General features: G+C 45.3%; 1 protein-coding gene across 2 annotated transcripts in view; it reads left to right on the forward strand.

Moving 5' to 3' along the window:
• Positions 1 to 10,377, forward strand: part of LOC119977684 (centrosomal protein of 57 kDa-like) — a 57,251-nt gene extending 46,874 nt beyond the window's left edge. For both annotated transcript variants that reach the window (XM_038818861.1, XM_038818862.1), the window contains exons 8-11: positions 3,112 to 3,189; positions 4,749 to 4,993; positions 7,714 to 7,858; positions 9,403 to 10,377. In XM_038818861.1, coding sequence (XP_038674789.1) covers positions 3,112 to 3,189; positions 4,749 to 4,993; positions 7,714 to 7,858; positions 9,403 to 9,642 — 708 coding nt within the window. In that variant the 3' untranslated portion in view covers positions 9,643 to 10,377. The remainder of the gene's footprint in view (positions 1 to 3,111; positions 3,190 to 4,748; positions 4,994 to 7,713; positions 7,859 to 9,402) is intronic.
• Positions 10,378 to 25,163: the final 14,786 nt, after the last annotated feature.

The following is a 25,163-nucleotide window of genomic DNA, read 5'->3' on the forward strand; positions in this document are numbered from 1 at the left end:
CAGCCATTTGTTTGTCCCTTATTATGCATTCCCCTGTTTCTGTCTGTAGTTGGCCTACATTTCTCTTTACCAATCTCTTTCTCTTCACATATCTAGAGAAACTCTTAGTCAGTCCTTATGTTTCCTGCAAGCTTTCTTTTATACTGTACTTTCCCCTTCCCCTTTGTCCTTTGCTGAATTCTAAACCGCTCCCAATCCTCAGACTATTATTTTTCTTGGCCTATCTGTATGTTTCTTCCTTGGATCGGGTACTATTTCTAATTTCCTTTCTAAGTCATTGATTGGCCCCCTTACCCATTTGTTTTTGTGCCAGACAGGAACGAACCATTGCTGTAGTTCCCTCTCATGCGATCCTTGAATGTTTGCCATTGCCTATCCACTGTCATCCCTAACTCCACTGTCATCCCTAACTCTCCCCAATCTATCAAGCGCCTCATATCTTCATAGTTCCCTTTATTAAGATTCAGCACCCTAGTCTCCGAATCAATTACTTCACACTCTATCTTGATTTTAAAAAATTCCATCATGTTATGGTCGTTCATCCCCAAGGGGTCTCGTACATCCAGATTGGCAATGATTTCCTCCTTATTACCCAGTCTAAGATGGCCTGCTCTCTAGTTGGTTTCTCCACATATTGGTGAAGAAAACCATCCCATACCCACTCCAGGTGTTCCTCCTCCTATGGCATTGTGGCTAATTTGATTTGCCCAATCTATGTGAACATTAAAATCACCCGTGATCACTGATATTGCCTAATTACATGCATCTCTAATTTTGTGTTTAATGCCATTCCCAGCCATTCCAAACCTCGTCACTGCAGCTTGGGGGGTCTATATATGACACCCAATAATGTTTTTTGCCCCATGGTATTTCTCACCTCTACCCATCCAGATTCCACATTGTCAGAGCTAATATCCTTTCTCACTACTGTGTTAATTTCCTCTTGAACCAGCAGTACCACGCCACCACCTTGTCCTTTATGCCTGTCCTTTCTAAATACTGAAAACCCTGGGACATTCCGTTTCCATCCCTGGTCACCCTGCAGCCATGTCTCCGCAATCCCAATTATATCAGACCCATTTGTATCTACCTGCACGATTAGTTCATTCCCTTTATTGCAAATGCTTTCTGCATTAAGGCACAGAGCCTTTAAGTTTGTCTTTTTCACATGGTTTGTTTTGCTGCCAATACTTTTCTCTATTGTCCTGTTTGAATTTTGCCCTTGGTTTCTCCACCTATCACTTTTCTTCACTTTTCAACCTTTTTTTGTTTTTGTCCTTGCTCCCACTTTCTTTGACTCCTTCCATAGGTTCCATCCCCCTGGATATTAGTTTAAACCCTCCCCAACTGCTCTAGCAAATAGCCCCCCACCCACCTCCCAGGACATCAGTTCCATTTCTGCCCTGGTGTAGCCCTTCCATTTTGTACAGGCCCCACCTGCCCCAGAACCGGTCCCAATGCCCCAGGAATCTGAAACCCTCCCCATGACACCGTCTCTTCAGCCACCTATTCATCCTATATATATATCCTGTCATTTCTACTCTGACTAGCACGTGGCACCGGTAGTAATCTTGAGATCACTACCATTGATGTCTGAATTCTTAACTTCCTTCCTAGCTGCCTGTATTCTGCTTTTAGGACCTCATCCCTTTTTTTACCTCATCCCTTTTTTTTATTTTAACCTATTTCGTTTTTACTGATGCGTACCACAACCACTGGCTGTTCACCGCCCTCCCCCCCCCCCCCCCCCCCCCCCCCCCACCCCCAGAATGTCATGTACCCACTCCGAGACATCCTTGACCCTAGCACAGGGAAGCAACATACCATCCTGGAGTCTCGTTTACGGCCACAGAAATGCCTGTCTATTCCCCTTACAATTGAATCCCTTATAACTATTACACAGGCACACTTATTACCCCTCCCCTCTGCAGCAGAACCAACCATGGTGCCACGAATTTGGCTGTTGCTGTTTTCCCCTGAGAGGCCATTCCCCTCAACAGTATCCAAAATGGTATATCTGTTCTGCAGGGGAATGGCCACAGGAGATTTCTGCCCTACCTTCCTAGCTCTCTTGCTCTGTCTGGTGGTCACCCATTCCCTTCATGCTTGCGGAGTCTGAGCCTGCGGTGTACCCACCTCTCTATACGTGCTATCCACGATGCTCTCCGACTCGCAGATGCTCCACAGTTTCTCCAGCTGCTGCTCCAGATCTGAAACCAAGCTTCCACTAGCTGTAACTGGAGACATGTCCTGCACACGTGCTGACCCCGGGGACTGGAACTGTCCCCAGTCTGCCACATGGAGTAAGAGGAGCAAACCATGGCTTGGAGCTGTCCTGCCATGATTTATTCCTTTAAATTAAACTTTTGAAAGATGTTTTTGTGTCAGATTGAATCCAACGTCTCCTACACTATTTAATTAGCTTTTTTTTAAAGAAAAACCTGGTAATTAGTAGTGTCTTGATTTTTAAAGTGCTCACAGCGTAGTGTTCTGAAATACTATTGGTTTAGAGCTACAGTTGGTAAATGTGTCGGATACTTGACACTTGGGAAAATCAGCAAGAAATACCGTTGATTTGGTAACTTTCTAATGATTCGAGCACTGGCTGCAAAATATTCACTCATGATCTGGCATCAGGAATGTCAAATTTTCAAAGGTCCATACATGTACCAACTGCACTGCCCTCCTCAACCCTCTCTATTACTTCATTAAAGAATGTTATAGATGCAGCAATATGATCGGGTTTCGTGATGTTGGTTTAGGGAAATATTGACCAGGGAACAGAGGCAAACTCTCCGATTTCTTAAATAGTTCCATGAATCTTTCACCCTCTTGAGCAGACAGCCTGGACCTTTTGTTTAACAACTGACCTGAATGATAGCATCTCCACCTCAAATAATGCTCCCTTAGTAATGTGCTGAAGTGTCCACCTTGATTTTGTGGTCCAGACCCTGGAAAGTGTCTTTAACCTGCTACCAACTGACCCATGGATGACACCAGACAGATTTCGACTTTAAAACTTGAGCATGCTTTGGTAGTCTAGGAGAATACTGATGAATGATTTGCAATTGAGAGTATATCTAACATGTCTGCCTAAACCTTTGTTTTCAGAAACCTTGTACAAACCATTTACATGCACAACCTCATTATCGCTTCAACCTGGGCGATATACCATTTGTTGCAGGAAAAGTGAGTAACAGTTACATCTATGTCCAATGCTACCATACCGGCATGTCTTTATTACCTTTGCTTGTCCAAATCCTCTACATGTTTTCCAATGTGGCTGGTACTGTTGTCTACTTAACTGAGATGTCTTGGGTTAATTTCTGGCCAAAGGAGTACAATGAACATTTACAGCCTTCAACAAAATGTAATGGTTAAAGATTTTCAATTTATTAAAAATGGGAGTCATTTTTACCAGTGATCATTTCGGAAATAAATGGCGATAAACACTATCTAAAGGATGTAGAGGGGAGAGTGCATTCATATTGTGTGGATTCTGTGATAGTACTGGCCTGGAGGTTAAAATTAAATGCCACACGCCATGAAAGCCAGATTATAAAGAATAATTGACTGATTTATTAGTGTCCTTGGGGAAGGAAACCTGCTACCGCTACCCTCTGACCTAAAAAACTACTGTCTCACACTGTTCCCTCGAGGGCCTAGCAGGCTTACTGAAGGTAGGCAATAAATTAGGCCTTGCCAACATCACCCACACCTGAGAATTTTTGAATTCAGATATGATTGGCACCTCATCCACCACCTTAAATTTATTTTCTGTCACCAACAAACAATGATACCAGTATGCACCATTCAAAAGATGCTCTACGGCAACTCACCAAGACTCCTCTATAGAACCTTCTAAACCCATGACCTCTGCCACCTAGAAAAATAAAGGCAACTGATGCATGAGAATGCCACCGGGAAGTTCCCCTCTTAAGCCACACGCCATCCTGACTTTATTGCCATTTCTTTAGTGTTGCCGGCAGTATGGTAGCATTGTGGATAGCACAATTGCTTCACAGCTCCAGGGTCCCAGGTTAGATTCCAGCTTGAGTCACTGTCTGTGCGGAGTCTGCACATCCTCCCCGTGTGTGTGTGGGTTTCCTCCGGGTGCTCCGGTTTCCTCCCACAGTCCAAAGATGTGCAGGTTAGATGGATTGGCCATGCTAAATTGCCCTTAGTGTCCAAAATTGCCATTAGTGTTGGGTGGGGTTACTGGGTTATGGGGATACGGTGGAGGTGTGGACCTTGGGTAGGGTGCTCTTTCCAAGAGCCAGTGCAGACTCGATGGGCCAAATGGCCTCCTGCACTGTAAATTCTATTACTTCTATGAAAGGCTGGAGCTCTATTCCTAAACAACACTGGTGTACCTACACCACATCGACTACAGCAACTAAATAAGGTAGTTCACTTTGCCTTGCATACACCTAGGCTTCTGGTTTGCTCACTTAACACTTTCAAATAGCTTGTTTAAGATTCTGCACAATAAACAGACGTCTATGGGGAATAATCCTTGCCAGTTACTCGTTCCAAAAAAAATTCATGAAATCATTCTGACAAGACATGAAAAAGGAGAAAGGCCAATGTCAATTGAATTTTGAATTGAAATGTCAAAATATTTTGAAGATCTGGTATTGCCGTGCAACGATGCTTGCATCAAGAACATTTAGTTTAAAATTTTGCTTCTTATTTTTACTCGGAACATTCTGTCAAATGCAATTTCTTAATGGCCTTTGGTTTTTCAGTCTGCTAGTCCAAGTCATTCAGTCCGTGCTAATGTTCAACACGTATTGCATCTGTTGAAGCAACACAACAAGATCTTGTGCAATGACAGAGTTGTCAGTGACCAGCCAATAGTCAGGAAGAAAACCTCAAAAGCTTGTAATATAATGCCTGAAAGTTCTTCTGGATCTACCATTTCCTCCACTTCCCAAGAGGTGCTATGTGAACTACTGTTGACGTTACAAGATGAGTTTGGACAAATGAGCTTGTAAGTATACTGTTCCTCTTAATATCTTCTGCATATTAATTGTCTACTGGGATTTTTAGAGTAGAACTTGAAGATGAGTCCAAAGATGTGCGGGTTAGGTGGATTGGCCATGCTAAATTGCCCGTAGTGTCCTAAAAAGTAAGGTTAAGGGGGGGGTTGTTGGGTTACGGGAATAGGGTGGATACGTGGGTTTGAGTAGGGTGATCATGGCTCGGCACAACATTGAGGGCCGAAGGGCCTGTTCTGTGCTGTACTGTTCTATGTTCTATGAGGGATATACTTATTAATGTTGTTCAGTTAGACTTTACAAAGGCAAGTTATAATCTCAATACCCCATAACACAAGACTTGTTAAAAGGGAGAGCAGGAGCTCCCAACACCGACAAGGAAGCTATCTGTCTTGGAATACTAGGGAGAGGGACCAGTATGGCATAATGTTGTGGAAGTCCCAAAAGACCTGCTTGTTGGGTGAATTGGACATTCTGAATTCTCCCTCAGTGTACCCGAACAGCACCATAGTGTGGTGACTAGCGGATTTTGCACAGTAACTTAATTGCGGTGTTAATGTAAGCCTACTTGTGACACTAATAAAGATTATTAAAAGATAGTGATTCAGGATCCATGCAACACTTCATAAACCCACAGTAAACATCTTAACAACTATCACCACTAATAAATCCCCCAAAGAATACAGTACGCTATAAGTAACTCTTAATTTTTCCTTGCAACATCCATAAGACAAAAAGAACCCTTTGTATAGAAAGACATCAGGTTTAACTTCACTACTGAACTTTACCACGTTGAAATCACCAAATAAACATTCATAAGCTTGTAGAGATTCATACTCATCCTGCTGTGACTGCAGCATCTCCAAAAACTAAAATGAAACTAAACACAGCCTGTAGCTGCAAGCCCAAAGCGAGTAAAAGCTGACACAGCCCAGCTCAACCCACACTCTGCCATCACTGCAGTAATAAACACCCCTTTCTTAAAGGTACTCTCCCATGACAACAGACATATGAGAAGGCGAGTACCTTAACCTGCCTCCAGTCTCTACCAGCCACCAGTTGGAATCCCTGTCTAAAACTGCAAAATTCACTGAATTATACTCCCATAGCATTCAATTAATCAGCATTTTTAAAGTGTTTTTCATATTTTAAAAACTTTTCGCTGAGGATTCTTGGATGGAATTCTCTGATAATGGGGCTCTGACCCCACGCCTGCAAGAAAACGGGCGCGAATCACTCTGGACATTTCTAGACTTTTTTCTAGAAAGTCCAGAGTGATTCTCTATTTTGAAAGGGTCGAGCAGAGTAGTCCATGCAGCTCCGGCTGGCGATACAGGGCCCTGCCGGCCTAGAGTCCGCGCCCACCCCCACCGGTGAAGGATTCCCCCCTACCATGGTGGTCATGCACTGTGTCCGCAGCCACCACTCCCAAGTGCCTGCCAGGTGGAACCATTAGTGAACCACACCGGCAGGAACCTCTGCCAGTTGCCGGCAGGGAGTCGCTGTGGGGGCCTCTTTCAATGGCCCCTGACTGGCGCCACGTCGATCGCGCACTCACGATTATCGGCGATTCTCCAGTCCCCGGAGAATCGTGGGAAGGCGGCGGACCCGATCACCTGTCTGGCGCCCCATTCTCTGCCCCCACGCCGAGCGTGATTTCGGCTTGGAGAATCCCGGCCCAGATGTCTGGATGTGGCTTCACATGAGGGCTGACAGGCAGCTCAGTGAAATGGTGTGGAATGAGGTGACTAAAAGCCATTCACTATTCAATGACTTGATAAGGACCAAACTGCAAGTACACCTTGAGGATCCCCCTATTGCTGCTGGTTTTGTCATATGAACATACGAATTAAGAGCCGGAGTAGACCACTCAGCCCCTCAAGCCTGCTCCGCCATTCAATAAGCTCCTGCCTGATCTGCTTGTAACTTCAACCCCACATGACTGCCTACTCCTGATAATATTTAAAGACTGCTTCTACTGCCTTTTTGAGGAGCGTTCCAGAGACTCGTGACCCTCTGAGAGAAAATACGCCTCGTCTGTCTTAAATGCGCGAAACCCCTTTTTAAAAAGAAAAAAAATTAGCCCCAGCTCTTGATCCTATTACAAGAAGAAACATCCTCTCTGCATCAACCCTGTCAATATCCCTCCAAATGATATTCACTGTTCTTTCATTCCTCTCTCCTATATTCTGTTTGCCAATACATGGAGGCGACTAATGGTGTCTCTTCTTCCCACCCCTGCCCAACCACCATTTCCTCTGAATTGTGTCTGGTGCCCAAGGAAAGGAACAGTACCAATCCTTCCACATTAGAGAAGGTGGTGACATAGTGGTATTGTCACAGGGCTAGTAATCCAGAGGTCCAGGATAATCTGGGCAATTTGCATCAAATCCCGTAATGTGGGATATAAATCTGGCATTAAAATTCTATTGATGATCGTGAATCTATTGTTGTAAAAACCCATCTAGTTCACTAATGTCCTTTCGGGAAGGAAATTTGCTCTGGCCAATGTGTGACTCCAGACCCACAACAATGTGGTGACTCTTAAATGTGATGTGAAATCGACTAACAAGCCACTCCTTTGAAGGGCAGTTACCAATGGGTAATAAATATTAGCCTAGCTGGTAACACCCATATTGCACGAATGAATAAAAATAAAGTTCTTGCTTACCTTGCAGATAATTCATTCTGTTATATATTTTGTTTAATCTAGTGAACATCAAGAGTTGGTCAAACAAATTCATGAAACAAATAGAAATTCAATGAGAGAGGACTTGGAACGAGAGTTAGAATCACTGGTGAAGAGAATGGAAGCAAAAGGAGACCAAATTGCTAAAGTCCGCAAGCATCAGGCATCGGTACGGTTTTAAAAACAATTCTATATAGTCGCTTGGGTGCAAAACTTGAATATTGTTGAAAAGAGAGACTTGTTGCCAAAGTTTTTTGTCTTGCACTCATCAGGACAAATACAAGAATGCCAAATTTCAAACATTACCAGTTTATCCCAGAGGAGAAACTGGTGCTGATTGGTTAGCAGAATGCAAAGTTTTTGACAATACTCTATAAAGTAGTTCTAATTCCCCAGGTGGCCCAGTGGATAAAGGGTAAACACCCCGCAGACCTGTCTAATCCCAACTGCTTTGCTCACCACAGCAAAGGTACTGATCAGAATTTAATGAAAGAATGACTTGCTGACACTCCATGTGGTTCCGAGCTGGAAATTCATTTTCATGTCAAGCTCCACCTTCAACCGTTTCCCTCTTGTTTCGGCATCACAATGTTAAAAATCCAATCTTACAGTTGTATGTTGTATCAGTAACACAAATCTTGCTTCTAAATCCACATTGCTATTATTCACACTTATGACACCTCATGCTGTGCGCATGGAAGCCAGTCTGGTTGTGTGACATAGGGTGAGTGATGGGGGCCTAAAGATAGTACTTGGCTAACCTGGAATAGTTAAATAAAGGACGCTAGCATCTTAACATGCAAAATTACTCATTGTTATTCCGAACTTCCAGGTTTTGTCTTTTTCTTCTAACATCCAAAATATATTAATTGCTACACTCCCCATATACTTTCCAGGATTGAATTGCCTTGATTGTGTTAACTGCAGAACATAAGATGTATCCATTAATAAAAGCATGTCATCATATGGTATGTTCCTTGAACTGTTGTTGTATTGGATCAATAAATGAGAACTGATGGTATTGGAGCAATTAATTCCACAGTAATTTTGTTTAATCATTTGTATTGGACTGGCTTCCACTTCAGGTTGTCTCTTGTACATTCTCTGCTTATACCATGTTATAAGAAATGTAATGCCATTATTATCTCACTTAAATGTGAGAAGAGGAGGTGGTGGCATAGTGGTATTGTCACTAGACCAGTAGTCCAGAGACTTCTGGATAATGCAATGGGGTGCCAAGTTTGAATCTCACCAGATAGTGAAATTTTAATTCAGTAAAAATCTGTAAATAAATTATGGATTGTCATTTAAAAAAAAAAAAATCTACCATCCTACACGTGGTTTACTCTTAAATGTCCTCTGAAATGGCAAACCACTCTGCTCAAAAGCAATTAGGGATGGGCAATAAATGCTGGCCTTGCATCCCATGGATGAATAAAAACAAATGTATAGAGCATTATGAATTAGTTGGTCAACCCAACCATGATTTGGAATATTATCTACTTGCTCTATGGATTTTTGTCATATTATATGTTTTGCATATGCTAGAACTTTTTCCTATAGATATTATATAGATGTGCCAGGAAATCTACTGTGCAAAATAAGTTAACCAATATGGTTCCAGATATCATTCCTCTACAAGATCAGAAATGAACAGTGCCGCCATTTTTTTCTCCAGTTAACACAGATCTTGCATATTAATTTTCTTTCAAGCTTAAAAAATACCAAGAAACGATAAGGAGAAGGCATCCTGTCAGTGGAGGAGCAAGCCAGAAAAAGACTCTTAAGAGTGCAAAAGAAGTGCAAGAGAGGACTGCAACGGCCAGAGGAAAGGATATTTCTTCTATTAAAGTACGACCAGGAGATAACAGCAAAAAAAATCTTTGTTTATTAAGAGACATGCAGACTCTACAAACCACTCTACGAAAAGACGATGTTAGTTGGAGCTACTGAAGTAATTTATTTTTTTAAACTTTGTGGTGTGAATTTCAGTCCCCAGCTGATTATTTATGCCTCCTTTTTATTTTTCATTATCTTTTCAAAGAAAGCATTGTGTATGGTTGTGAAGGTCAAATACCAGATTTCACAATGTTTTTGGAAACTCCTTCAAGCCGCAATGTTTTTGGAAACTCCTTCAAGCCTGACTTGTGGACTCTGCACAGCTTCTCAATTACAGGTGCTAAGCTTCACCCACATCCTTTGACTGGATAAATGAAAAAGACTTTGAATTTCACTTGTTCTGTGCTTGGAAAGTCTAGTCTCCTACAAATTTGCTCTTCTGATTCCGCTTTGTTTGATGCTGTAGTCATGGTGGCAATTAATGTGGCCTCAAATTCAGAAATGCTTTATTAATGAATCTATAAATGGATCTGAAGGCTTCATTGATGAATGACCTCCAGATTGCTAGAGTTACTCAGGGAAAATTATCCAACAATGTATTCAAAAGATAGAATCTCATTTAATATTTTACGGTGGCAATCCCATGTGTAAATATTTTTTATTTGTCAGCTCTGCAACTACAAATTATGGTTCTTGCACATTTTATACAGAACTGTTGGTCTAATTTTTAAATTAAATAGACCATGATGAGATTTTTATGGTTTGATCCTGGCATTCATGTCTGTCAAGAAAAAGAGAAATACTTAAATATTAATCTATTTTAAATAAATAAAGATTTTGCTTTTTTCATGTTGGGTGACTGGCAATCTGTTGCACCAGGACTTGAATGCTTAACCTTGCACTTTATTACAAGAATTTAAATAACCTTCATTTCAAATATTAGTGTTCATCATGAATAGTGCTGATTTCAATTCATGACATTTTTGGAAGGACTAATTTAACACTTCTAAAAGCCGCAGTGCATTTTGTAGATGCAGACACTGCTGACTTATAAGTGAGACAGGCTTTGTGGAGTCGGAAGACGAGTTCCGTGTCTCTGGGCTACCATGGAAGCAAAGGCCAGAACATCGGTCTCTTTCCCCCCCCCCCCCCCCCCCCGGCCTCCCGGATCCTCCGACACACCAAAGATCGCCACCTCTGACTCAGTACCACCCTCTTCTTTAATACTTCTGACATGCCTATCCTTCATCCCCTCAAGAACTTGCTCATCTGGGTCACTGTCATGTGTGCCCTGAGGACCACTTGTTAGGCTGAGCCTGGCACACCATGAGGATGCATTGATTCGCCTCGGGGCCTCCTCCTATAATCCAGCCTCCAACTCCCTACCCAGCTCTTTTTCCCACTTTCGCTTCACCTACCGTATCGGGGCTCCCTCCCACTCCATCAGTTTCTTGTAAATCTCTGAAACTTTCCCTTCCCCTACTCCTACTCTCGACATCACCTTATCCTGGGGCTGCAGGTGCTTGAAGGTCGAAACCTGCCTCTTCACAAAGTCCCTCGACTGCAGAAACCGGAATCCATTCCCACCTTGCAGCTCTAACTCCTCCAAGCTCGGGAATCCCTCATTGATTAAAAAGATGTCCAAATCTCTCGATTCCTGCCTGCTGCCACCTCCAGAGCTCCCGCCCCCCGGAGCGAACCGGTGGTTATCACGTATTGGTGCCCACAACACCCCCTCCAGCCCCATGTGCTGTTGCCACTGCCCCCATACCCTCTGGGCTGCCACCACCGGGCTTGTGGAGTACCTGGCCGGTGAGAATGACAGAGGTGCCGTTAACAGTGCCCCGACATGAGGCCGCCTCCACCTGCTCCCAAACTGACCCCTCTCCCACTACCCACTTCTTGACCATCACTGTTTGCCACCCAATAATTTATAGGAAGGGCCAGCGCCCTACACTCCTCAACCCCCCCCCCCCCCCCCCCCCCCTGCTCCAGCAACATCTTTACCTGCCCACACAAACTTGAAGATCACCATATTCTCTTTTTTAAAGAGCGCCTTGGGGATAAATATTGGGAGGATCTGAAAGACTAACAGGAACCTCCCAGAGCACCATCATCTTCAGTGCCCGCACCCTCCCTGCCAGTGACAGCAGGGGCACATCCCACCTCCAAAAGTCCCCCTCATCTATTCTACCAACTAACTCAGATTCAGCTTGTGCAGCTGCTCCCACACCTGTGCCACCTGGATGCCCAAATACCAAAAGCAGTGGGGAAAGTGGGCATCCTTCACTCCACTGCCTTTCCCGTAGATAGTAGCCCAAACTCCATCTGCAGCCTCTGCTGCTCCTTTAGCAGCCCCACTCTCCAGGCATCTACATACGTCCTATCTACCTGCAGGATTTCCACCACTAGCCTTTCTATCTCTACCCGCTCCGCCTTCTCCCTGTATGCCGGAATCGATATAAACTCCCCCCTGACCCACTGCCTTCAGTGCCTCCCAAACTACCCGCCGAGAACTCCCTTGTATCATTAATCGCCACATAACCCTGGATGGCCTTCCTCACCTGCTCGCACACCTCTTCCTCCGCCAGCAACCCCACATCCAACCTCCATTGCGGGTGCTGCCACCCCCTCCCCCTTTGCTCACCCACAGGTCCACCCACTGCGGGGCATGGTCCGACACCACTATTGTCGAATAGAACATATTCAACATCCATCACCCCCGCCAGCAACATCTTATTGAACACAAAAAAAATCTATTTGGGAGTACACTCTTGTGCACATGGGAGAAGAATGAAAATTCCTTCGCCCTCGGTCTCCCAAACTGTACTTCCCACTTCAAACACCACCCGCTTGTTGATCAAAATCGCCACCCTCTTCATTTTATAATTCAATCCCAAGTGAAATACATGCCCTACCCATCCCTTCCTCAGTCCAGTCTGGTCCGCCACCGAGTCTCCTGTAGCATAGCCACATCCGCCTTCAATCTTTTAAATATGCGAACACACGGCCCTTTGGAGGGCCCATTCAAGCCTCCCATGTTCCACGTGATCAGCCTGCTGATCAACTATAGCCCCTCTTAGGCCAGCCTCCAGCCTGTGACCCGCACCACCTCAGGCCCACCTTTGGGTGCCCACAGTCATCGATCCTCCTCCTACCACTTTTTTTTAGAAGCCTGTCAGTTCATCCAGCCATTAAGGCCCCATAACAACAATCCCGCCCCCATCTCCCCCTGCATCCCCCCCCCCCACTAATCACCTACTCACCCCTCCACTGATGCCCCTCTTCCCCCCCCCCCGGCCCAACCATCCTGTTGGTGCAAACAAAACAACCACACCCCAAGCCCGATCAAAGAGAACAGCCCCATCAGAGAACAGGAACAAACCCAGAGCAAAACCATGCGCCCAAACACAGTATAACAATGTCCCAACCCAACCCTAGAAACACAGTGCAAAAACATCTCCCCCAAAGTTCAATGTCCTCCTTCTGCCAGTCCATTGTCTCTGACAAACTCCATCGCCTCTTCCGGCGTCCCAAAGTACAGTTCCCGGTCTTCATAGGTCACCCACATGGGCGCCGCATACAGCATCCCAAACTTCACCCCCTTCTTGAAGAGGGCAGCCTTGATCTTATTGAAGCTCACTCTCCTCTTGGCCAGGCTGCACCCAGGTCCTGATACACGGGGATTTCACTGCCCTCCCAAGTGCAGCGCTGTTAACTGTTCAATAAATGTGTTCAATAAATGTGTTAAACCTATCTCCAAGTCTGAACCTTCCTTTGTCAGAGCATTCATCAAGGAAGCAGCTTATGCTACATGAAGAAGCATAACACAACATGGTACCAGTGAGTGCCTGTTGAATCTATATAGTTCAACTCAACATATCCGTGACTGCCAGCAACAGCATCCAGGCAAGATGATCGAGATTCCGGTTCCTCAGCAGCTCGGGTACCACGGCAATCTCGGTGCCAACTGGCGTGCATTCAAACAGATTTGAGATTTACATGGTAGCATCTGATGTAGATGGCGTGGCTGATGCTGAGAAGATAAAGCTCTTGCTCACCATTGCGGGTGAAAGTGCAACAGAAACCTTCAACTCCTTCAAGTACTCCAAAGGGCAAGACAAGAGAGACTTCCAGATAGTCCTGGACAGGTTTGAAAACTACTGCAAGGTGAACAAAACAGAAATCGGTAAAACTGGCACCAATACTCACTACGAGGCAAAGGTAGGCTTGCAACAGAGGCAAACGACAGTTTTGATTGGCAGCCATCTTGGAAAAGGAGCTGCACATGCGCAGTTCCTCAGAAGACTGGAACTGACAAAGAGCGCACAGTAAAGGACGGTCCGTTTGCGCATGCGCAGTTGCGCAAAGAGTGCACAGTGAAGGAAAAGTGATCTGCGTATGGGCAATCCATTCCTTCGCTCCATGTCACAAGCGACATGATGTCAGAGGCCTGGACCACACCCACCTAAAGGGGAAATGTCTGAAAATGGTGGAAAAAAATTTTAAAGCCAGAAAACACAATTCTTCCACCTGGAACGACAGCACAATGCCTGAACTTCGACCAGTAGCTGAAAGTAACCTCAACAGAACCCGCCAAGAAGCAGTTAGCACCGCTCTGAGAGATGATTTAATCCTTGAAGACTACGACTCAGACGTTGATTTCTTCCTTGGACAAGGCGAGCACAATGACCGCTCCGACACAAAAGGTGATGATATGGTCCTTGAAGTCTACGACTCGGAAGATGATTTCATCATTGGACGTGGCGACCTCAGTACCAAATCTGAACGGCAACGAGATGCGTTGTACAGTGAAGCCGACACAGTCATGGACGGGTTCTTCGGATTTGAGGAACCTCAGCCCAGCACAGACGACATCCCGACCCATGAGTACAGGATTCTGCTGCGGCCTGAAGCCAAGAGACCGAGAGCGATACAAGCCCACAGAGAGCGGCCTGACGCCACACCAGTGGTCCACGCACCACAAAGAGTCCCCGACTCCACGTAGAGAGGGGTCCACGTACCACGAAGAGTCCCCGACTCCGCACAGAAAGCGATGACAGACTCCACAGCAAGACCGCTGCACGTCTCCTCACAGAGAACACAGAAAGACTCCACAGCGAGACCACTGCACGACTCCGTTGAGAGCGCACAGATCGCCTCCACAGCGAGACCACTGCATGACTCCACGGAAGGCGATGGGCCCGGACGGGATCCCTGGTCGTGCACTCAGAGCCTGCGCATACCAGCTGGCAGAGGTATTCACAGACATCTTTAACCTATCCCTACTCCACTCCGAGGTTCCCACCTGCTTCAAGAAGACCACCATCATACCGGTACCAAAGAAGAACCAGGCAACATGCCTCAATGACTACCGCCTGGTGGCCCTGACGTCAGTTGTAATGAAGTGCTTCGAGAGGCTGATCATGAAGCACATCACCTCCATACTCCCGGAACGCCTTGACCCACTTCAATTCGCATACCGTTGCAACCGGTCCACATCAGACGCCACTTCCCTGGCCCTACACTCATCCCTAGAGCATCTCGAAAACAAGGACTCCTGCATCAGACTCCTATTTATTGACTACAGCTCCGCCTTCAACACCATAATCCCAGCCAAGCTCATATCAAAGCTCCAAAACCTAGGACTTGGCTCTCCACTCTGCAACTGGATCCTTGACTTTCTGACCAACAGACCACAGTCAGTAAAAATGAACACCAACACCTCCTCCACAATAGTCCTCAATACCGGTGCCCCGCAAGGCTGCGTACTTAGCCCCCTACTCTACTCCCTGTACACACACGACTGCGTTGCAAAACTTGGTTCCAACTCCATCTACAAGTTTGCTGACGATACGACCATAGTGGGCCGGATCTTGAATAACGATGATGAGTCCGAATACAGGAGGGAGATAGAGAACCTAGTGGAGTGGTGTAACGACAACAATCTCTCCCTCAATGCCAGCAAAACTAAAGAGCTGGTCATCGACTTCAGGAAGCAAAGTACTGTACACACCCCTGTCAGCATCAACGGAGCTGAGGTGGAGATGGTTAGCAGTTTCAAATTCCTAGGGGTGCACATCACCAAAAATCTATCCTGGTCCACTCGCGTCTACACTATCGCCAAGAAAGCACAACAGCGCCTATACTTCTTCAGGAAACTAAGGAAATTTGGCATGTCCACATTAACTCTTACCAACTTTTACAGATGCACTATAGAAAGCATCCTATTGGGCTGCATCACAGCCTGGTATGGCAACTGCTCGGCCCAGGACCGCAAGGAACTTCAGAGAGTCGTGAATACCGCCCAATCCATCACACGAACCTGCCTCCCATCCATTGATTCCATCTACACCTCCCGCTGCTGGGGGAAAGCGGGCAACATAATCAAGGATCCCTCCCACCCGGCTTACTCACTTTTCCAACTTCTTCCATCGGGCAGGAGATTCAGAAGTCTGAGAACACGCACGAACAGACTCAAAAACAGCTTCTTCCCCACTGTCACCAGACTCCTAAATGACCCTCTTATTGACAGACCTCATTAACACTACACCCTGTATGCTTCAACCGATGCCGATGCTTATGTAGTTACATGGTATATCTTGTGTTGCCCTATTATGTATTCTCATGTATTTTCTTGAATTTTGTTTAATTCCCTTTTCTTCCATGTACTGAATGATCTATTGAGCTGCTTGCAGAAAAATACTTTTCACTGTACCTCGGTACATGTGACAATAAACAAATCCAATCCAGGGAACAATGCCAGACTCCACAGAGAGAGCGAAACAAGCCTCCACAGCGAGCTCGTTGACATACTCCACGATGGAAGCAACGCAAGAGTACAGTCCTTGCATGAACAAGATCATGAAGGTCTAGCAACCTCATCTGAGCAACCAGCAGCAGACGATGCAAGCCTGCCACACTCGAGTGCACATCAGGCCCATAGTCTACCATGCTCACGTGAACAACAGAACGACTATGACAGTCTACCCAGATTATTTGAGCAACCAGAAGACTCTGACAGTCTACCCAGCTCATCTAACCGACAAGAAGACACTGAAGGTCTACCCACTGTATGTGAGACAAGTGACAAAAGTTTCACAATTCCCATACAAGATGTGCAACATGATAGCGAGACTAACCGTTCTCTGCTAGTATGTACAAAGGAACTCAACAATCAAAGTGAGACTACTAGTGACTTCAGTGACACCACGTTAATTCACACCTCATCCACTCGAGCCTCTCCACAAGAAAATGCATTCCTGAACGTTTTGGCTCCGGAGGGGGAGCATCAGGACACCTCAGATGATTCAAGTGAACCTGAAATGATTCCGGATGGGGAGTGTCAAGAAACCAAAGCTGATTCAGGTGAACCAGGCAGGACTCCAGACAAGGAGCATCGACAAGCCAAAGATGATTTAAGTGAACCGGACATGACTCCAGACGGGGAGCACTGAGGAATCAGAGACGGCACGCTCAATGAAACAGCAGATGCCACAAAGGACACTGACATGAGTAACTTTGTGACGGACTCGACTTATCCACTCGGTGTGGTCATTGAACGCAACAAACACAACAAAACCTACAAAGACAACAACAAGAAGCGTACCAGAGGCAACAAACACAACAAGCATATCTATAACAACAATGACAACAACAATAGAACAACAACTGGTACGACATGGTACAACTCTGCCCATGAAGCTCTATGTTACTGTTCAGCTCAGTACAATGACACCATGGCATGACAACGCATCTTGCCAATTCACGTTTGCTACACTATGGACAAGCAAACCTGCTTTCAGGAAAGATGTCATCAAGCATTGCTACCACAAGCATAAAGAAAAAGAGTCCACCTCAGACAACGAACTGATTTGACCATTTGAACACCTCCTGATGACTTCTTGGTTCCTTAAGCACAGGAACACTGACGGCGTTCACAAGGAAATGACAACATCAACATCGACACTTCCATAACAAAACAAGAAAGCCACTCGACCGTGTAAATTCATGAACTTTGGACTCATAACTATTATTTGGTATTGTATAATCCTCACCGTCATCATAACTATTATTTGGTATTGTATAATCATCACTGTCATCATGATTTATACATGTCATCACTTATCTATCTATTTTGTTCAATTTTCTTTAACATATTTTCTGTACAATGTAACATGTAAATAGGGGGGATGTGGTGATATGCATCACTGTAAATACACAAGGAGTTAATGTAAATACACTACAACTAAGTAAACACTAGAGGAAGGACCAGGGACATCATAACATGCAGACATACAGCTAATGAACACACACAATAGGACACAACAATGGGCAGTCAAGACACCCAGAGGTGACACTACCACAAGGGGGCATTACACAACCCATATATAAAAGGTTAGGGCACACATGCTCTCTCTCTCCACAGGCGACACGTAGAGAGAAGGACAGGGGCAGATCAGAAGCATCACACCCACCACATGGCTTCAAGCAGACTGGTTAGTTAGACTGAGTTACTATAGCAAGATTAGCAGGAGAGTTGAACCCAAGTAGGAGAATTGCTAATTGTTCAATAAATGTGTTAAACCTATCTCCAAGTCTGAACCTTCCTTTGTCAGAGCATACATCAAGGAAGCAGCTTATGCTACATGAATAAGCATAACACAACAAGTGCCTCGTCTGCCTGATCCTCAAGATCCGCTCCTTGTTCAGAAATAGGTGGAATCGTACCACCATTGCCCATGGCGGCTTGTTCCCCTGCAGCTTCCTCATTAGTGCCCTGTGCATGCGATCCACTTTCAGTGGTCGTGCGTATGCTCACTCTCCCAGCAGCTTCTCCAATATCCTCCTCATGCCGGCGTCTGCTCCCTCGTTTCCCTCCGGCAGGCCATTGAACCTTAGATTCTGTCTGTGTGACCAGTTCTCCGGTTCCTCAACTTTCTCTTGCAGCTGTCTCTGCTGATCCTGCATCAACCTCATCTCCACTGCCATCTGAGCGAGCTGCTCCTTGTGTTCCCCTGCCACTTCCCCCATCTTCTGCATTGTCTGTCCCTGGGCCCCCAGCCTCTTCTCCACACTGGCCAGGTCCTCCAGATGATTCTTTCGTTGCTGGGTGAACGTCCCTTTCAGGAAGCCCACCAGCTGCTCTGTTGACCACTGAGCTGGCAGGGCTGCTCCATGCCGCTCCACCATCTCCACGTGTGTCGCAGGCACCGCACCAGCTTTTGCAGTCTGTTCCCCTCTTTTGCGACCGCTCTCTCCTACCTTTTTCCTCCACCCGTTAACCGGGGAAAAGGTCCCAAAAAAACGCCACGAGCGGGAGCCACCAAATGTGCGACCACTCACACCATGGCCGCCACCGGAAGTCTGAATGTTGCTTTCTATTTATCAGTCCAATGTTGTCCTGGTCTTGCTGCACACAGGCACTGACTCTTTCAGTATACGCAGAGTCTCGGGTGGTACTGAACACTGAAATCATTAGCAAACCCCTGCACTTCTGATATTATCTTGGGAGGAAAGGTCATTGAGGTAGCTGAAGATGACTGGGCTGAGGATACTACGCTGATGTCCTGGGGCTGAGATGATTGCCTCCGACAACCACAACCATCTTCCAGTGGAACGTTTTCGCCCTGATGCTTCGTTGACTTCAATTTTGTATCACTGGTTCAAATGCTGCCTTGAAATCAAGGACAGTCATGTCTCTCTGGAATTTTGCTCTTTGTCCATGTCTGGACCAAGGCTGTAGTGAGGTTTGGAACTGAATGGCACCGGTAAAACAAACCAAGTGTTACTGAGCAGTTTATTGCAGCGTTAGTGGTGCTAAATATCACTATCAACCACACATTGTCTCTCTTTTCTGATGATTGGGAGTAAACTGATGAGCAGCAATTGGCAAGATTGGATTTGACTTGCTTTTTGTCGACGGGACATGCATGTCAATTTTCTACAAGCAGGTAGATGCCAATGTTGCACCTGATTTTAAAGCTGCTTGGTTAGGGATATGTCTTGTTGTGGAGTGGAAACTTTGTATATAATAATAATCTTTATTGTCACAAGTAGGCTTACATTAACACTGCAATGAAGTTGCTGTGAAAAGCTCCCAATCACCACATTCCGGCACCTGTTCAGGTACACAGAGGGAAAATTCAGAATGTCCAAATTATGTAACAGCATAATAGTCTTTCGGGACTTATGGGAGGAAACCAAAGCACCCGGAGGAAACCCACGCAGACACGGGGAGATCGTGCAGACTCCACGTAGACAGTGACCAAGCCGGGATTTGAACCTGGGACCCTGGAGCTGTGAAGCAACAGTGCTACCCACTGCACGCCGTCTGTTTCTTCGTATATGTAGTGAATAAAATTAGTTGAGGACTGGCACCTATGGTACCAGGCATCTCTGTAAGAGGCAGAGTTGAGTCAGAAAGTGCCTTGGCCTTGTCTTTTGCACTGATGTGCTGGCTGGAGGACTAACCCTGGTTCTTGGGTCAGGGTTATGTAAAGGAGATGCTGGCCATGAGGTTACAGATTGTTGTGCGATACGATTCTGCTGCGTGGCTTGCTAGCGCATTTATGGTCAACCACATTGATCTGGAGTCACATCAGATGGAGGCCAGACCTTTTAGGGACAGATTTTGATTTCCTTCCCTGAACTACATGACTGAGCAACTGAGTTTAATGACAATCCAGTAGTTGAATTATCAGCATTACTGAGGCGTGCTTTTTTTCTAGATTTACTAAATAACTGAATGTAAACTCCACAGCTGTCAAAATAGGATTTGAACTCGTGACCCAGAGCCCAGTAATCTAGGTCTATGGACTACGCCACTATGTTACATCCACCTCAAAATTTACATGAAAATATTAGTTAAGGCAATCATCATTTGGCTATAAATGCTATGGCTATTTAACTTCTAATATCTCCTCCATTGGTATGGACTTAAAATATTACATTTTCTGCATGTCATTTGGGATGGTAGCTGAATTCATAGGAAGTTTGAGCAAACTATCTGGGTTAGTTAACCTATTCCTTGATTAAACCAGATCTATTAAGTTGACATTTCAGATTTCTTTCCTCTATTTTGCCCTTTTGTAATGAGGATACATTCTTCACGTTTAAGATCCTGTATTAGTTTTTTCTTGATCTCACATCTAATTGGCTGAAGATTGGCAATGCCGCCATGGTGCTGGGGACCTCGGGAGGAGGCTGAGGTGGATTATCCACTTTGTACTACTGGCAGAAGATTGTAGTATATGCATCAGCCTTGTCTTTTGCATTGATGTGTTGGGCTTCCCCCATCATTGAGGGTGGGGATGTTTGTGGTTCTTCCATGGCTACCCTATCATTGAGGGTGGGATGTGTGTGAAACTTCCTCCTTCTGTTAGTTGTTTAATTGTCCACCACCATTCATGACTAGATGTGACAGGACTGCACAGCCTAGATCTGATCCGCTGGTTGTGGGGTCGTTTAGATCGGACTATTGCTGGTTGCTTATGCTGTTTGGCATGCAAGTAGTCCTGTGTTGTAGCTTCACTAGGTTGGCATCTTTATTTTTATGTATGCTTGATGCTGCTCCTGGCATAAGCTCCTGCATTCTTCTTTGATTCCTCGGACTTGATAATAGTAGAGTGGAGGAATGAGGTGATTACAGATTTTGGTTGCATGTAATTCTGATGACCCGTAGTGCATGGATGTTGCTAGATATATTTGAACATCGCATTTAACATGGTGGTAGTGCCACACAAGATGAATGGCTCCCTCAATGTGAAGATGGGGCTTTGTCTGCAAAAGTACTGTGTAGTGGTCACTCTTATCATTAATGTTATGGGACAGATGCATTTGTGACAGATCGGTGCAGATGATGTCAAGTAGTGTTTTCCTTGTTAGTTCCCTCACTACCTGCTGCAGACCCAGTATAAGAGTTATATCCTTTAGGGCTTGATCAGTAGTATTACTGAGCCACTCTTGGTGCCAGACATTGCAGTCCCACACACACCACTTTCTGTGCCCTTAATACTCTCTGTGCTCCCTCCAAGAGATGCTCAACATAGATGAGTACTGATTCACCAAGTGAGGTGGGCAGTACAGGGTAACCAGCAGGATGTTTCCTTGCCCATGTTTCTCCTGATACCTTGAGACTTCATGGGCTCTGGAGTCGATATTTGTGACTCCAAGGGCAACTCCCTTCTGACTGCATATCGCTGAGCTGTGATACCGAGGGAGGAGATGTCTGTGACATAGTACATACATATCTTTTAAATGGGAGCAGGAGGAGGCCCTTTGGCCTTCCTGCCCTGCCATTCAATAAGATCATAGCTGATCTGTTTGTGGTAACAGCTCCACATACCTGTCTGCTGAACATAACTCTTGGCTCCTTTGCCTAATAATCTGTCTAACTTTGCTTTGTCTAACTTTGCCTTGTCTTGAATACATTCAATGACCCAGCAGCCATTACTTTCTGGAGAAGATTATTCAACACACCCATGATCCTTGGGAATGGAAAAAATACTTCTCATCTGTCTTAAAGACCAGGGGCAAAATTCTCCGCTCCCGTGATAAATCGGGAAGGCCGTCGTGAACTCGGCCGAGTTTCACGACGGCCTCGGAGGCCGCTCCTCGCACCTAATTCACCCCCACCCGGGGGGCTAGGAGCGGCGCTCCGTAAATCTCGGCCGCCGGGCCTTGATGCTTGCGTCAAGGCGGCACGCCGAGAATGACGCGACGGCGGCACCTATGTGACGTCAGCCGCGCATGCGCAGGTTGGCCGGCTCCAACCCGCGCATGCACGTCTGGCGTCACGACGGCTGACGGCTCCAACCCGCGCATGCGCTGTTGCCGTCTTCCCCTCAGCTGCCCTGCAAGACGTGGCGGCTTGATCTTGCAGGGCGGCGGAGGGGAAAGAGTGCGTCGCTTTGAGACGCCGGCCCCATGATCGGTGGGCACCGATCGCGGGCCAGTCCCCTCCCGAGCACGGCCGTGGTGCTCACTCCCCTCTCCGCCCCTCAGAAGCTTCAAACCAGCATTTGGCGCCCATGTTCACGACAGCAGTGACCAGGTGTGGTTGCTGCCGTCATGAACCGGTCGGGAACGGCAGGCCACTCGGCCCATCCCGGCCGGTAGCACTGTGGTTAGCACTGTTGCTTCACAGCACCCAGGTTAATCTCCGGCTTGGGACGTTGTCTGCACGGAGTCTGCACGTTCTCCCGTGTCTGTGTGTGTTCCCTCCCACAAGACCCGAAAGACGTGCTTGTTAGGTGCCTTGGACATTTTGAATTCTCCCTCTGTGTACCTGAACAGGCGTCAGAGTGCGGCAACTAGGGGCTTTTCACAGTAACTTCATTGCAGTGTTAATGTAAGCCTACTTGTGACAATAAAGATTAAAATATTATTATTATTAGATACAACTGAGTAGCTTGCTAGGCTAGCATTGTAGAGTTAATCATGTAGCTGTGGAGCTGGGTTCACAGGTAGGCAGGACTAGTTAAGGGTGACAAATTTCCTTCCCCGAATGGCAATAGTGGGTTTTTAAACAACACTGGTTTTGTGGTCACCATTACCATGCCTCGCTTTTTAGTTCCAGATTTATGAATTAGTTTAAAATCTTCCATCTGGCCTGGTGGGATTTGAACACATGTCCCCAGACCATGAGCCTGGTCCTCTGAATTACATACGAACATTCAAATTAGGAGCACGAGTAGGCTAATCTGATTGTAACCTCAACTCCCCGTGCCAACCTACCCCCAGCAACCTTTCACCGCCTTGCTTATCAAAAATCTAGCTCTTCCCTTACAAATATTCAGATTCTGGAACTCTCACTAAAAAAGGTGGTGGAGGCAAAAGACTATAAAGATCCTTGTAGCAAAACAAATTCTCATCTGTCTTAAATGGGTAGCTCCTAATTAAACAGTGACCCCAGTTTTGGAAAAAGAGCAAAATACTGCAGATGTTGGAAATCTGAAATAAAACACAAAGTCCAGGATAAAGTCAGCAGGTCTGGCAGAATCTGTGGAGGGAAACAGGTAATATTTTGAGGCTACATGACTCTTCAAAGCTAAAGAGAGGGAGGAAAGTGATGGATACTGATTAGAAGGGGATGGTGCAGAGTAGAAGATCAGGAATAGGTGGGGACTAGTAGAGATTGGACAAAGATGGTTGTGCACAAGACAAAGTGAGTGTTAAGGACTAAAGAAGGTGCTGATACAGGCATAAAGGTAAGATAGCAGAATGTGTTACTAGCAAAGGTCAGCAATCTGTGGTTGTCCTTGAGGATCTATCTTTGGTCCCCTTCACTTTTACTCATTTACATGCTGTCCCTATGTGACGTCATCCAAAACACAATAGTTTTCACATTTGCACTAGCAATTCCTAACTCCATCTCATCATTATCTCTTCTAGCCCTAGGTAAAACCTTTGAATAAGTAAACTGGTCGAAAGTACCTGAGGTTTTACAGGTACAACACCATGCTTGGACTTGTAATGAATTTCTGATTTTCTATTTATGCAATCACTCAGAGTGCCTAATTCCACTGCCATAGATTTGTCCAGCTTCATATATCTGCCTCTCTGTTCATCAGCTGCTGAAACTCTTACTCACATCTTTGTTACCACTTGACAATTCAAATGCAGTCCTGGCTAGGTCATTTTTTCTGTTTTATAAAGCTCCTGTGAAGAGCCTTGGGACATATGTCAAAGGCAGTATACAAGTTGTTAGAATATAACTAATTAATCTCCCATATTGTGTATATGGTCAAAGAATATAATTGTCTTGTGTATCATGGAATTTACAGCGCAGAAGGAGGCTACTCGGCCACCGGGTCTGCACCAGCCCTTGGAAAAAGCACCCTACCTAAGTCCACACCTCCACCCCAACCCAGTAACCCCAGCTAACTATTTTGGACATTAAGGGCAATTTAGAATGGACAATCCACCCAACCTGCACATCTTTGGACTGTGGGAGGAAACCGGAGCACCTGGAGGAAACCCACACAGACACGGGGAGAACGTACAGACTCCGCACAGACAGTGGCCCAAGCCGGGAATCGAACCTGGGATCTTGGCGCTGTGAATTTACAGTGTAGAACGAAGCCATATGTAACATATATAGCAAAACTATTTATTAAGAAACTGGCAATGCATACACCAATGAAACTATTGAATTGTTCACCATAGTTTTTGTTGGTCAGTTTCCATATTTTGAAATTAGGTTAATCAAACTACGAGAGGATTAAATACTTACTAAAAATACTTATTTTACCAGGCTTGAGTATATTAGGAATACTTTTTTACTAGAAAGAGAACACTGCCCAACTAGATTTGTGATTATACTATGAATTTTGATGAAATATTGGAGCAAATTTGCAATTTCCAGCATAATTTCCCTATTTTACCCAAATCAGAAACTCCCTCTTAAACAACTATTGCATTACAGAGACTGCAGCTGTTTTTAATGTCCAAATGTTTAAGACATATTTAAATTATTTTAATTTTCATTGGTTATGATTTTACTATATTCTATAGCTTACTGCAGGTACTGCTGTGGAAAAATTCCAAGTATATATGTTGTAAGGGTCCTTCCTATTTATTCCCTTATTTCTCCTTTCATTCATTTTTGCCACTGTATTTTTGATCTATGGATG

The sequence above is a fragment of the Scyliorhinus canicula genome, chromosome 14, assembly GCF_902713615.1.
Source record: "Scyliorhinus canicula chromosome 14, sScyCan1.1, whole genome shotgun sequence".
Taxonomy (NCBI): Eukaryota; Metazoa; Chordata; class Chondrichthyes; order Carcharhiniformes; family Scyliorhinidae; genus Scyliorhinus; species Scyliorhinus canicula.